This window comes from Triturus cristatus, chromosome 1_1, assembly GCF_964204655.1.
Source record: "Triturus cristatus chromosome 1_1, aTriCri1.1, whole genome shotgun sequence".
In the NCBI taxonomy this organism is placed as follows: domain Eukaryota; kingdom Metazoa; phylum Chordata; class Amphibia; order Caudata; family Salamandridae; genus Triturus; species Triturus cristatus.
In genome coordinates, this window is record NC_140579.1 from 23,408,349 (window position 1) to 23,421,519 (window position 13,171).

At 54.5% G+C, this 13,171-nt stretch overlaps 1 protein-coding gene across 3 annotated transcripts in view; it reads left to right on the forward strand.

Moving 5' to 3' along the window:
- Positions 1-1,667: 1,667 nt before the first annotated feature.
- Positions 1,668-13,171, forward strand: part of LOC146869196 (uncharacterized) — a 37,258-nt gene continuing 25,754 nt past the window's right edge. The window contains exon 1 of one of the 3 annotated variants that reach the window (XM_085643109.1): positions 1,668-3,548. In XM_085643109.1, coding sequence (XP_085499235.1) covers positions 2,493-3,548 — 1,056 coding nt within the window. In that variant the 5' untranslated portion in view covers positions 1,668-2,492. Of the gene's footprint in view, positions 3,894-13,171 lie in introns of all 3 variants that reach the window. The other 2 variants (XM_085643099.1, XM_085643105.1) reach the window with 2 other exon arrangements.

Consider the following 13,171-nt stretch of genomic DNA (forward strand, 5'->3'; position numbering starts at 1 on the left):
CCTACTGATGCACCCCCTGGAGTTAGAATAGTAATTTTTACCCCTATACTATCCAACACTTACCCCACTGTTGCACCCCCTGGAGTTAGAATAGTAATTTTTACCCCTATACTATCCAACACTTACCCTACTGTTGCACCCCCTGGAGTTAGAATAGTAATTTTTACCCCTATACTATCCAACACTTACCCTACTGTTGCACCCCCTGGAGTTAGAAAAGTAACTTTTACCCCTATACTATCTAATACTTACCTTAAATGCAATTTAATATTATGCGTTGTAATGGTATGCGTTGTAAAGGTATTATGCGTTGTAATGGAAATGCGTTGTAAAGGTAGTTTTTAAAAATGCGTTGTAGTGTCATGCGTTGTAATGTCATGCGTTGTAATGGATTATGCGTTGTAAAAAATGCGTTGTAAGTGCATGCGTTGTAAAAGTGTGCGTTGTAACGTCATACATCCGTTTGAGAGAATCATGCATTGCTTCTGTGTCATACCTGTTCTTTGTGAGAAAACCTTGCACTGAGGGTACCTTGTTCTACTTGTTATGGCTGAAAGAAGAATGCACTTGCTACTGCCTCTGCTGTACTTGGGAGGGGATAGGATAGGGCTGTGTGTGTGTGTGTGTGTGTGTGTGAGTGAGAGGGAAGCTTGCACTGCTGCTGTGTTGTACCTGTTTTTCATGTCAGGTAACTATGCACTGATGTCTGTGTTGTGTCTGTCTCCTATTAGGGAATCTTGTACGGTCTGTGCTGTCCCTGCTCTGTGCGAGGGAAGCTTCAACCGCTGCTGCTTGTGATACACCTCTTTTGTGTGAGGGAAGCGTGCACTGCTGCTGTGTTGTACCTGTTTTGCATGTCAGCTAACTGCACTGATGTCTGTCTTGTGTCTGTCTCCTTTGAGGTAATCCTGCACTGATGCGGTCTGTGTCGTGCACTGCTGCAGCTTGTGATACACCTCTTCTGTGTGAGAGAAGCTTGCACTGCTGTTGCTCGTGATGCAACTGTTCTGTGTAAGAGGGAATGCAGTGCTGTTGCTTGTGATACACCTTTTCTGTGTGTGAGGCAAGTTTGCACTGCTGTTGCTTGTTCTGCACTTGTGTGTGTGAGATGGAAGCTTGCACTAATGATGCCCATCCTGTGTGAGGGAAGCTTGCACTGACAATGCCCCTCCTATGTGAGTGAAGCTTGCACTGCTGATGTGTTATGCTTGTTGTGTGTGAGGGAAGCTTGCACTGATGATGCCCCTCCTGTGTGAGTGAAGCTTGCACTACTGACGTGTGTTATGCTTGTGTGGGAGGGAAGCTTGCACTTCTGATGTATGTTATGCTTCCTAGTTTATTGATAGGGGGCCCAGGCTCCAGTTTGGTGTGCCCAATGGTTACTATATTAGGCGAAGCCTTCGTCTCACAATGAGATGTTTGTTTGCCCTGAACAGCGCCTGCAGCCTCTTCCACGAGCTGTTATTACCATGGACGAGCGCCAGGTGGAAGGCGGGCCTCACCTGCGCGTGTGCCAGTGAGGCACACGAAAACAATCCCATGTGAGCCCAGATGCCTTTCTTCTGAGTAAGGAGGAAGCCCTTATGTAACCGCGCTCCCCACTCCCTTCCCAGCACCGCCCCGGGGCCCAGCGAGAGGCACGCCTTCCTTTTTATACAGCAACAACAAGGCAGTAAATCACCGGGACGTGTAAGAGGGAGGGAGGCCTGAGCCGCGTGAGAGAGCGGGACCCTGCACACCTCCGGGCGCCACACCCCTCGGTGGGTGTGTGCTTCTGGTGGCCATATTCTGCACCTCTCGGTCCTCGTGTCGCATACTCTGTCCCTCGGTGTCTGTGCCTCCATCTCAGGTGCCGGATCCTGTGGCCCTCGGAGTCTGTGCCAGCCGGAAGATCCTGCACCCCTCAGTGTCTTAGGATTCTGCACCCTCAGTGTCTGTGCCACACTCTCACCAGCCGGATCCTGCACCCTCAGCAACTGCGCCACACTCTGTGCCTGCCGGATCCTGCACCCTGAGTGACTGTGCCACACACTCACCAAGCGGATCCTGCAGCCTCAGAGTCTGTGCCACACTCCGTGCCAGCCGGATCCTGTTTTACTCAGTGTCTGTGCCACACTCTCACCAGCCGGACCCTGCACCCTCAGCAACTGTGCCACACTCCGTGCCAGCCGGATCCTGCACCCTGAGTGACTGTGCCACGCTCTGTGCCAGATGGATCCTGCACCCTGAGTGACTGTGCAACACGCTCACCAAGCGGATCCTGCACCCTCAGTGTCTGTGCCACACTCTGTGCCAGCCGGATCCAGTTTTACTCAGTGTCTGTGCCACACTCTTAACCAGCTGGTCCTGCCCCTCTACGTACCCCACATTTCAGTGCTTGTGCAGACTGTAACTCTCAGTTTCAGTGTCCCTTTCTCTACCAGTTGACCCTTGCATCCCTCTGTGCCTCTGTGGGAGTTTCTTCCTGTGTGTGTCCTGCCACTGAAAGAACCATGGCTGTGGTTGGCCCTGTTCGGGAGCTACAGGACGAGACGGTTTGTCCACTCTGCACCAGGTACTTTGAAGACCCTGTGGCCATCGACTGTGACCATAGCTACTGCCGGGCCTGTATCACCGGCCACTGGCAGAAGGTGCCCACAGGAGCCTTTGTTTGCCCCCAATGTGGTCAGACCTTCTCGAGAATGAACCTCAGGACCAATGTCCAACTCTCTGTCATGGTGAAGATCGCCAAGAACCTCAAATTTGCACCAGAGAAGACGGGGCGCCGGCCTCCAATCCAGCAACGGCCCCGGATGCGCTCTGTGGAGTACAACCTTGAGAGAAACTTCGCACCAGGGAGGGATGAGCTCCGGCCACCAGCCCAGCAACGGCCCCGGGTGCGATCTGCAGAGTATAACGTTGAGAAAAACATTGCACCAGAGAAGAGTGTGCTCTGGCCTCCAGCTCAGCAATGGCCCCAGATGCGCTCCATAGAGTCCAACCCTGAGCAGAAATTTGCAGAAGAGAAGACGAAGCTCCAGCCTCCGGCTCAGCAATGGCCCCAGGTGCGATCCGTGGAGTACAACCAAGAAAAAACCTTCAAAACAGAGAAGACTAAGCTCCAGCCGCCGGTCCAGCAATGGCCCCAGGTGCGATCCGTGGAGTACAACCAAGAGAAAACCTTCAAACCAGAGAAGACCAAGCTCCAGCCTCCGGCCCAGCAATGGCCCCAGATGTGCTCCATGGAGTACAACCAAGAGAAAACCTTCAAACCAGAGAAGACCAAGCTCCAGCCGCCGGCTCAGCAATGGCCCCAGGTGCAATCCGTGGAGTACAACCAAGAGAAAACCTTCACACCAGAGAAGACCGAGCTCCAGCCTCTGGCTCAGCAATGGCCCCAGATGTGCTCCATGGAGTACAACCAAGAGAAAACCTTCAAACCAGAGAAGACCAAGCTCCAGCCGCCGGCTCAGCAATGGCCCCAGGTGCAATCCGTGGAGTACAACCACGAGAAAACCTTCACACCAGAGAAGATCGAGCTCCCGCCTCCGGTCCAACAATGGCCCCAGGTGAGTTCTGTGAAGTACAACCTTGAGAATAACTTTGCACCAGAGAGGGCTGAGCTTCGGTCTCTGGTCCAGCAATGGCCCCAGGTGCGATCCGCAGAGGATAATTTTGTGAAGAACGTCACACTGGAGAAAACTGAGGTCCAGCAGTGGCCCCAGGTGAGTTCTGTGAAGTACAACCTTGACAATAACTTTGCACCAGAGAGGGCTGAGCTTCGGTCTCTGGTCCAGCAATGGCCCCAGGTGCGATCAGCGGAGTATAACTTCACACCAGAAAAGACCGAGCTCCGGCCTCTGGTACAGCAGCAGCCACGGGTGCGATCCGTGGAGTATAACTGGGAAAAAAAGGTATGAGGGGCGAACAATCATGTGAGTCGGGTCAAATCCCTAACTCCCTGTGTATAAAATTGTAAATATATGAAGTGTAATATCAATAATTTAAAAATAAGTCATTCGCAGTCCTGTTTAGTCCTGAGACAATTGCATGCTCCTGCCCCATGCTCAGCAGAGCGTAGATCCTGAGTCTGGTCTTCACCGGCCTCCACACGTCACACTGTTCCATGAGCTTGACAGATGCTCATTTGACCGGACACACGCTGTTGCTGGCGCTGCTGCAGGCGCTTTGCTGCGCTTTTTAACGCTTTTAATTCTCCTCGTTTTGTATATTGTTTAAATTTTATTTTCTGCACTTATTCCCTGATTTTAGCAGGGTCTTGGCCCCCTCCTCTTACCGCACATAATTCGGCTCCCTCACCGCCGTTTGGGCGGGCCTGGATCCCGGGGGTGGCTCATTGTGGGCGCCATTTTGGGTAGGGAATGGGAAGATAGCTTTGGGCGCCATCTTGGAGCGTCCTCGCGCTCGCACTTTAATTGGCGAGCCTACTTAAGGCGAATCTAGCTTCAGGGCAGGCCTTGACAGATGCTCATTTGACCGGACACACGCTGTTGCTGGCGCTGCTGCAGGCGCTTTGCTGCGCTTTTTAACGCTTTTAATTCTCCTCGTTTTGTATATTGTTTAAATTTTATTTTCTGCACTTATTCCCTGATTTTAGCAGGGTCTTGGCCCCCTCCTCTTACCGCACATAATTCGGCTCCCTCACCGCCGTTTGGGCGGGCCTGGATCCCGGGGGTGGCTCATTGTGGGCGCCATTTTGGGTAGGGAATGGGAAGATAGCTTTGGGCGCCATCTTGGAGCGTCCTCGCGCTCGCACTTTAATTGGCGAGCCTACTTAAGGCGAATCTAGCTTCAGGGCAGGCCTTGACAGATGCTCATTTGACCGGACACACGCTGTTGCTGGCGCTGCTGCAGGCGCTTTGCTGCGCTTTTTAACGCTTTTAATTCTCCTCGTTTTGTATATTGTTTAAATTTTATTTTCTGCACTTATTCCCTGATTTTAGCAGGGTCTTGGCCCCCTCCTCTTACCGCACATAATTCGGCTCCCTCACCGCCGTTTGGGCGGGCCTGGATCCCGGGGGTGGCTCATTGTGGGCGCCATTTTGGGTAGGGAATGGGAAGATAGCTTTGGGCGCCATCTTGGAGCGTCCTCGCGCTCGCACTTTAATTGGCGAGCCTACTTAAAGCTCCCCTCTCCCGCGCAGCGGGACGCGCAGGTGAGGACGCCGTCGCTTAGCCGGAGTCGTGCCAGAGTCCTGCCCGTCTGCGCTCGTCCGCGTCGAAGCAGCGCGAGGCGGGGCAGGCTCTGTATCTCAACACATCGTTGTTTAGCTGCTCCTGGCAGGTATGTTGTCCTATACACGGTCAGAGCTGCTGGCCATAGGGCAAATGTCCAAAGGAGGTGCGTGTAAGCCTGTGGACCCTTTAATTGGCCCATACAGCTGCGCCTGTAAAGGCTGGTCTCTCATGAGCCCTACAAAAATACGCTCCTTGGACAATACCGCCCCAGTCACACGATTACATGTTGCATCGCGAGAACTTCGTATTTGGTGCCTTAATGTTAGATCACTTGTAAAGCATCATTTGTCTATTTACGACCTGATAGATAAAGAGGATCCCGATGTTTTTTTAATGACAGAAACCTGGCTTCAGGACTCTGACTCCGCCATATTGAATCTTGCATTCCCCCAGAACTATACCATCTTCACTTCTAACAGGACCACAAGAGGTGGTGGTATTGCTATGGCAGTCAAATCCTGTTTTCCGGCGGAATGGAAGCCGTCAGAACTACCCGCATGTGAAAGCGCTATTTTTAAAGTCGCATTTTCCCATCAATTTACTTTCAGTGGCCTACTTGTATACCGTCCCCCCGGCAATGACTCGGTTTTTAGGTTAGCACTGGCCGATATGGTCAGTCCTATAGCACTCGGCTGTGCCAATTTTAATATTTTGGGTGACCTCAACATACATTTCGATAATGGGTCTTCCACTACCGTGAGTTCCCTGTTAGCGGATCTGGAAGCTCTCCAACTGATTCAGCTCGTTACCCTTCCAACCCACTCGGGAGGTCACATTCTTGACCCCTTCTTTTCCACTCTAGATGGGTTAAGGCTGTCAGAACCGAGGTTGATGGGGTGGACTGATCACTTGTTAGTAGAAGCTTTCTGTCCGGTCCTTGATAAACCTTTTATCCCCATAGACAGGCCTATTCTTAAAAGGCCTTGGCATAAGCTTACGTTGGAAGAGTTCTACGGTATATTAGAGCGAAAACCTCTGAGTACCTTTACTAATGTGGATCAAGGATATCAACAGTTCTGCGCTTGGATCACAGATGCCTTGGATTCTCTTATACCTCTGCGGTGGTCGAAAGGCCGGACAAAAACACCGAGCCCCTGGTATAATGTGTCTCTCGCAGAATTGAAGAAATCCTGCCGAAAAACAGAGAGGGAATGGAGACGTTCCTATGACCCTGCGCTGAAAACTCGGTACTTCACTGAGTTGAAGCTCTATCATAGAGCTATCTGCAGAGCAAGAGCTGCATTTTACGCTCATGAATTTGCTACCAGCTCCAATCCTTCAAAATTGATTTTCAAGGTACTGAAGCACCTTATGAAAAACAGATCATCATCAGAGGTGATTTGCACAGATTCGCACTGTGATAAATTGGCCTCCTTTTTTGTGGAGAAAGTGGAAAAAATCTATCATGGGTTCGACACACTCCACCAGGATCGACTGGCTTCTACCCCTGTCACAACAGATCTTGAGCCTTTGGCCATTCTACCTGAACTGTCTATTGAGGCCTTTGACAGGTTCAGCCTTAAGGTCAAGTCAGGCTCTCCTACGGACCCGTTAAAGCCAGCCTTCATTAATACACTTTCCCCGCTGTGCCGCGACCCCATATTGAATCTCATCAATATGTCATTGTCTTGTGGAACGGTACCCGCGGCATGGAAACAGGCAGTGGTCACTCCGATACTAAAAAAACCCAACTCTGACCCCCGATTGCCAGAAAACTATCGACCTATCTCCCTGTTGCCTTGGATCGCTAAAGTAACTGAAGCCCATGTCAACTCTGTTCTGTCCGAGCATCTGGTTCGTAACCAGATTCTGGATTCCAGTCAGAACGGCTTCCGGTCAGGACACAGTACCGAGACGGCATTACTTTACATCACGGAACATCTTCGCCAGGTACTTGACTCAGGTCATACTGCAGCGCTTATACTATTAGATCTAAGCGCAGCCTTCGATACTGTGTCCCACCATATACTTATCCAACGCTTACAGGAGGCGGGAGTGACGGATGTCGCTCTCCAGTGGTTTCGGTCTTTTCTGGCAGACCGCTCCTTTAAAGTGGCTATACCACCTGGTCAATCTGCCACCTATCCTTTGGAGCTCGGGGTACCACAGGGATCTTCGTTGAGCCCGACAATGTTCAACCTCTATGTGAAACCGTTGGCTGGTGTCGTCAAACAGTGGGGTCTCACGATGGCTTCATATGCGGACGACACACAGCTAGCGGTGACACTTAGTGAAGACCCTGAGGTGGAGGCCCCCAGATTCCGTGCGGGTCTCTTGGCAGTAGCCGGCTGGCTTCGCACCAACTGCCTTCAGTTGAATGCCACCAAAACGGAGGTGTTGGTTCTAGGGAAGCACGCGGAGTTATGGGGAAATCAGTGGTGGCCATCGGAGCTTGGTGTCACTCCTATTCCAGCCGCTGGAGTGAGAAATTTAGGAGTATGGGTAGATTCTGCGCTGACCTTCAGAGATCACACCAAGAAGGTGGCTGCCACGTGCTACGGAATTTTGCGTGGTACTAGGCCGGTCTTAAAGTATTTTGATCCCCCTAACAGACAGCTTGTAGTCCAGGCCTCAATACTTTCTCGGCTGGACTACGGCAGCTCATTGCTGTTAGGGGTGAATCAAGCGGAGGCCTCTAGGCTCCAAAGAGTACAAAACGCCGCGGCACGAGCCATTGTGGGCCTTCCAAGACATTGTTCAGTGTCTGGTACCATCACGGCCTTGCACTGGCTCCCGGTCAGACAGCGAATTAAGTTCAAGGCGCTGTGCCTGGCCTTTAAAATTCTGAAATCTTTTTCGCCGCCGGCACTTGTTCCTCTTCTTACGCCCTATATGCCTTCGAGATCCTTGAGATCGGAGGGGCTTCATCTGGCCATCTGTCCACGCTTCAAGTTGAGCAGAATGGGTGGCCGCTCCTTTAGGGTGCTAGCGGCAGGCCTATGGAATTCGCTCCCTGTACACATTCGAGCTCTGGAAGATCTGCTCACCTTCAGGCAGGCGATTAAAACCTTCCTGTTCCCGGTATCTAGTTAATTTCTTTTCTTTTATTGTGTGTTATGTTATAGCATCTGTCAAAGCGCCAGGACGCCCCTTTGCTGGGGCAGCTGTGCGCTATAAAAATACCAAATAACATAACATAACCATGTGCACCGCTTTAGGCTTCAGTAGCTCCTGCTGACATAAAAATGTTCTCTTAAACTGCATCTCAGAGATAGGTCTCTGATGTATCAAATACAGCGCTAACAAGTTTTCCGTCTGCTTGAGTGACATATCCACGTTTGAAATGTGCTTGAGGGTGACACATGTTTCATGTGTGACACCCTGAGTGACACTTTATCGCAAACACAAATATTGACATCTGGTTGTAGAATGTCTCCTTGCAATAGGGTGCCCTTCTCCCAGGGGAAAAATAATCGTACCAAGCAAAGGAGTTACCGCCAATGGCAGCTGGGAGAGCAAAACAGGGCAAATACCCCTGTGGGGAATGGTTCAGCTGTAACTGGCCACAGTGCCCGTCTATGAGCCAGTACTCCCCCTTTATCTGTAACTCCTAACACTAACTGTATTGCTACCTTCTTCCGGCACTTTCCTAAACACATACTCCCTCTCTCCTTACAGAGCAGGAAGCCCTCCTCATCTCATGCCGGCACTCCCTCTCTCCTTACAGGCCCGGGAATCCCTCCTCATCCCATGCCGGCACTCCCTCTCTCCTTACAGGCCCGGGAATCCCTCCTCATCCCATGCCTCTGCAGCTCTCCCTTCTACCTCCCTCCTGGCTGCTGCCGCACTCCCTCTCTCCTTACAGGCCCAGGAAGCCCTCCTCATCCCATGCGTCTGCAGCACTCTCTTCTACCTCCCTCCTGGATGCTGCCGCACTCCCTCTCTCCTTACAGATCAGGAAGCCCTCCTCATCCCATGCCGGCACTCCCTGTCTCCTTACAGGCCCGGGAAGCCCTCCTCATCCCATGCCTCTGCAGCACTCCCTTCTACCTCCCTCCTGGCTGCTGACGCACTCTCTCTCTTCTTACAGGCCCAGGAAGCGCTCCTCATCCCATGCCTCTAAAGCACTCCCTTCTACCTCCGTCCAGGCTGCTTCCGCACTCCCTCTCTTCTTACAGGCCCAGGAAGCGCTCCTCATCCCATGCCTCTGCAGCACTCCCTTTAACTTCCCTCCTGGCTGCTGCCGCACTCCCTCTCTTCTTACAGGCCCAGGAAGCCCTCCTCATCCCATGCCTCTGCAGCACTCCTTTCTACCTCCCTCCCGGCTGCTGACGCACTCCCTCTCTTCTTACAGGCCCAGGAAGCCCTCCTCATCCTATGCCTCTGCAGCACTCCCTTCTACCCCCCTCCTGGCTGCTGCCGCACTCCCTCTTTTCTTACAGGCTCAGGAAGCCCTCCTCATCCCATGCCTCTGCAGCACTCCCTTCTACCTCCCTCCCGGCTGCTGCCGCACTCCCTCTCTTCTTACAGGCCCAGGAAGCCCTCCTCATCCCATGCCTCTGCAGCACTCCCTTCTACCTCCCTCCTGGCTGCTGACGCACTCCCTCTCTCCTTACAGGCCCAGGAAGCCCTCCTCATCCCATGCCTCTGCAGCACTCCCTTCTACCTCCCTCCCAGCTGCTGCCACACTCCCTCTCTTCTGACAGGCCCAGGAAGCTCTCCTCATCCCCTGCCTCTGCAGCACTCCCTTCTACCTCCCTCCCGGCTGCTTCCGCACTCCCTCTCTTCTTACAGGCCCAGGAAGCCCTCCTCATCCCATGCCGCTGCAGCACTCCCCTCTACCTCCCTCCCGGCTGCTGACGCACTCCCTCTCTTCTTCTTACATGCTCAGGAAGCTCTCCTCATCCCATGCCTCTGCAGCACTCCCTTTATCTTCCCTCCTGGCTGCTGCCGCACTCCCTCTCTTCTTACAGGCCCAGGAAGCCCTCCTCATCCCATGCCTCTGCAGCACTCCATTTAACTTCCCTCCTGGCTGCTGCCGCACTCCCTCTCTTCTTACAGGCCCAGGAAGCCCTCCTCATCCCATGCCTCTGCAGCACTCCCTTCTACCTCCCTCCCGGCTGCTGACGCACTCCCTCTCTTCTTACAGGCCCAGGAAGCCCTCCTCATCCCATGCCTCTGCAGCACTCCCTTCTACCCCCCTCCTGGCTGCTGCCGCACTCCCTCTTTTCTTACAGGCTCAGGAAGCCCTCCTCATCCCATGCCTCTGCAGCACTCCCTTCTACCTCCCTCCCGGCTGCTGCCGCACTCCCTCTCTTCTTACACGCTCAGGAAGCCCTCCTCATCCCATGCCTCTGCAGCACTCCCTTCTACCTCTCTCCTGGCTGCTGCCACACTCCCTCTCTTCTTCCAGGCCCAGGAAGCCCTCCTCATCCCATGCCTCTGCAGCACTCCCCTCTACCTCCCTCCCGGCTGCTGACGCACTCTCTCTCTTCTTCTTACATGCTCAGGAAGCCCTCCTCATCCCATGCCTCTGCAGCACTCCCTTTAACTTCCCTCCCGGCTGCTGCCGCACTCCCTCTCTTCTTACACGCTCAGGAAGCCCTCCTCATCCCATGCGTCTGCAGCACTCCCTTTAACTTCCCTCCTGGCTGCTGACGCACTCTCTCTCTTCTCACAGGCCCAGGAAGCCCTCCTCCTACCATGCCTCTGCAGCACTCCCTTTAACTTCCCTCCTGGCTGCTGCCGCACTCTCTCTCTTCTTACAGGCCCAGGAAGCCCTCCTCATCCCATGCGTCTGCAGCACTCCCCTCTACCTCCCCCCTGGCTGCTGCCGCACTCTCTCTCTTCTTACACGCTCAGGAAGCCCTCCTCATCCCATGCCTCTGCAGCACTCCCCTCTACCTCCCTCCCGGCTGCTGCCGCACTCCCTCTCTCCTTACAGGCCCAGGAAGCCCTCCCCCTACCATGCCTCTGCAGCACTCCCTTCTACCTCCCTCCTGGCTGCTGCCGTACTCCCTCTCTCCTTACAGGCCCAGGAAGCCCTCCTCATCCCATGCGTCTGCAGCACTCCCCTCTACCTCCCCCCTGGCTGCTGCCGCACTCTCTCTCTTCTTACACTCTCAGGAAGCCCTCCTCATCCCATGCCTCTGCAGCACATCCTTCTACCTCCCTCCTGGCTGCTGACGCACTCCCTCTCTTCTTACAGGCCCAGGAAGCCCTCCTCATCCCATGCCTCTGCAGCACTCCCTTCTACCTCCCTCCCGGCTGGTGCCACACTCCCTCTCTTCTTACAGGCCCAGGAAGCCCTCCTCATCCCATGCCTCTGCAGCACTCCCTTCTACCTCCCTCCTGGCTGCTGACGCACTCTCTCTCTTCTTCTTTCAGGCCAAGGAAGCCCTCCTCATCCCATGCCTCTGCAGCACTCCCTTCTACCTCCCTCCTGGCTGCTGCCGCACTCTCTCTCTCCTTACAGGCCCAGGAAGCCCTCCTCATCCCATGCCTCTGCAGCACTCCCTTTAACTTCCCTCCTGGCTGCTGCCGCACTCTCTCTCTTCTTACACGCTCAGGAAGCCCTCCTCATCCCATGCGTCTGCAGCACTCCCTTCTACCTCCCTCCTGGCTGCTGCCGCACTCCCTCTCTCCTTACAGGCCCAGGAAGCCCTCCTCATCCCATGCCTCTGCAGCACTCCCTTCTACCTCCCTCCTGGCTGCTGACGCACTCTCTCTCTTCTTCTTACAGGCCCAGGAAGCCCTCCTCATCCCATGCCTCTGCAGCACTCCCTTCTACCTCCCTCCTGGCTGCTGACGCACTCTCTCTCTTCTTCTTACACACTCAGGAAGCCCTCCTCATCCCATGCCTCTGCAGCACTCCCTTCTACCTCCCTCCTGGCTGCTGACGCACTCTCTCTCTTCTTCCAGGCCCAGGAAGCCCTCCTCATCCTATGCCTCTGCAGCACTCCCTTCTACCTCCCTCCCAGCTGGTGCCACACTCCCTCTCTTCTTACAGGCCCAGGAAGCCCTCCTCATCCCATGCCTCTGCAGCACTCCCTTCTACCTCCCTCCTGGCTGCTGACGCACTCTCTCTCTTCTTCTTACAGGCCCAGGAAGCCCTCCTCATCCCATGCCTCTGCAGCACTCCCTTCTACCTCCCTCCTGGCTGCTGCCGCACTCACTCTCTCCTTACAGGCCCAGGAAGCCCTCCTCATCCCATGCCTCTGCAGCACTCCCTTCTACCTCCCTCCTGGCTGCTGACGCACTCTCTCTCTTCTTCTTACACGCTCAGGAAACCCTCCTCATCCCATGCTCTGCAGCACTCCCTTCTACCTCCCTCCCAGCTGGTGCCACACTCCCTCTCTTCTTACAGGCCCAGGAAGCCCTCCTCATCCCATGCCTCTGCAGCACTCCCTTCTACCTCCCTCCTGGCTGCTGCCGCACTCCCTCTCTTCTTACAGGCCCAGGAAGCCCTCCTCATCCCATGCCTCTGCAGCACTCCCTTCTACCTCCCTCCTGGCTGCTGACGCACTCCCTCTCTTCTTCCAGGCCCAGGAAGCCCTCCTCATCCCATGCCTCTGCAGCACTCCCTTCTACCTCCCTCCCGGCTGCTGACGCACTCCCTCTCTTCTTACAGGCCCAGGAAGCCCTCCTCATCCTATGCCTCTGCAGCACTCCCTTCTACCCCCCTCCTGGCTGCTGCCGCACTCCCTCTTTTCTTACAGGCTCAGGAAGCCCTCCTCATCCCATGCCTCTGCAGCACTCCCTTCTACCTCCCTCCCGGCTGCTGCCGCACTCCCTCTCTTCTTACAGGCCCAGGAAGCCCTCCTCATCCCATGCCTCTGCAGCACTCCCTTCTACCTCCCTCCTGGCTGCTGCCGCACTCCCTCTCTCCTTACAGGCCCAGGAAGCCCTCCTCATCCCATGGCTCTGCATCACTCCCTTCTATCTCCCTCCCGGCTGCTGACGCACTCCCTCTCTTCTTACAGGCCCAGGAAGC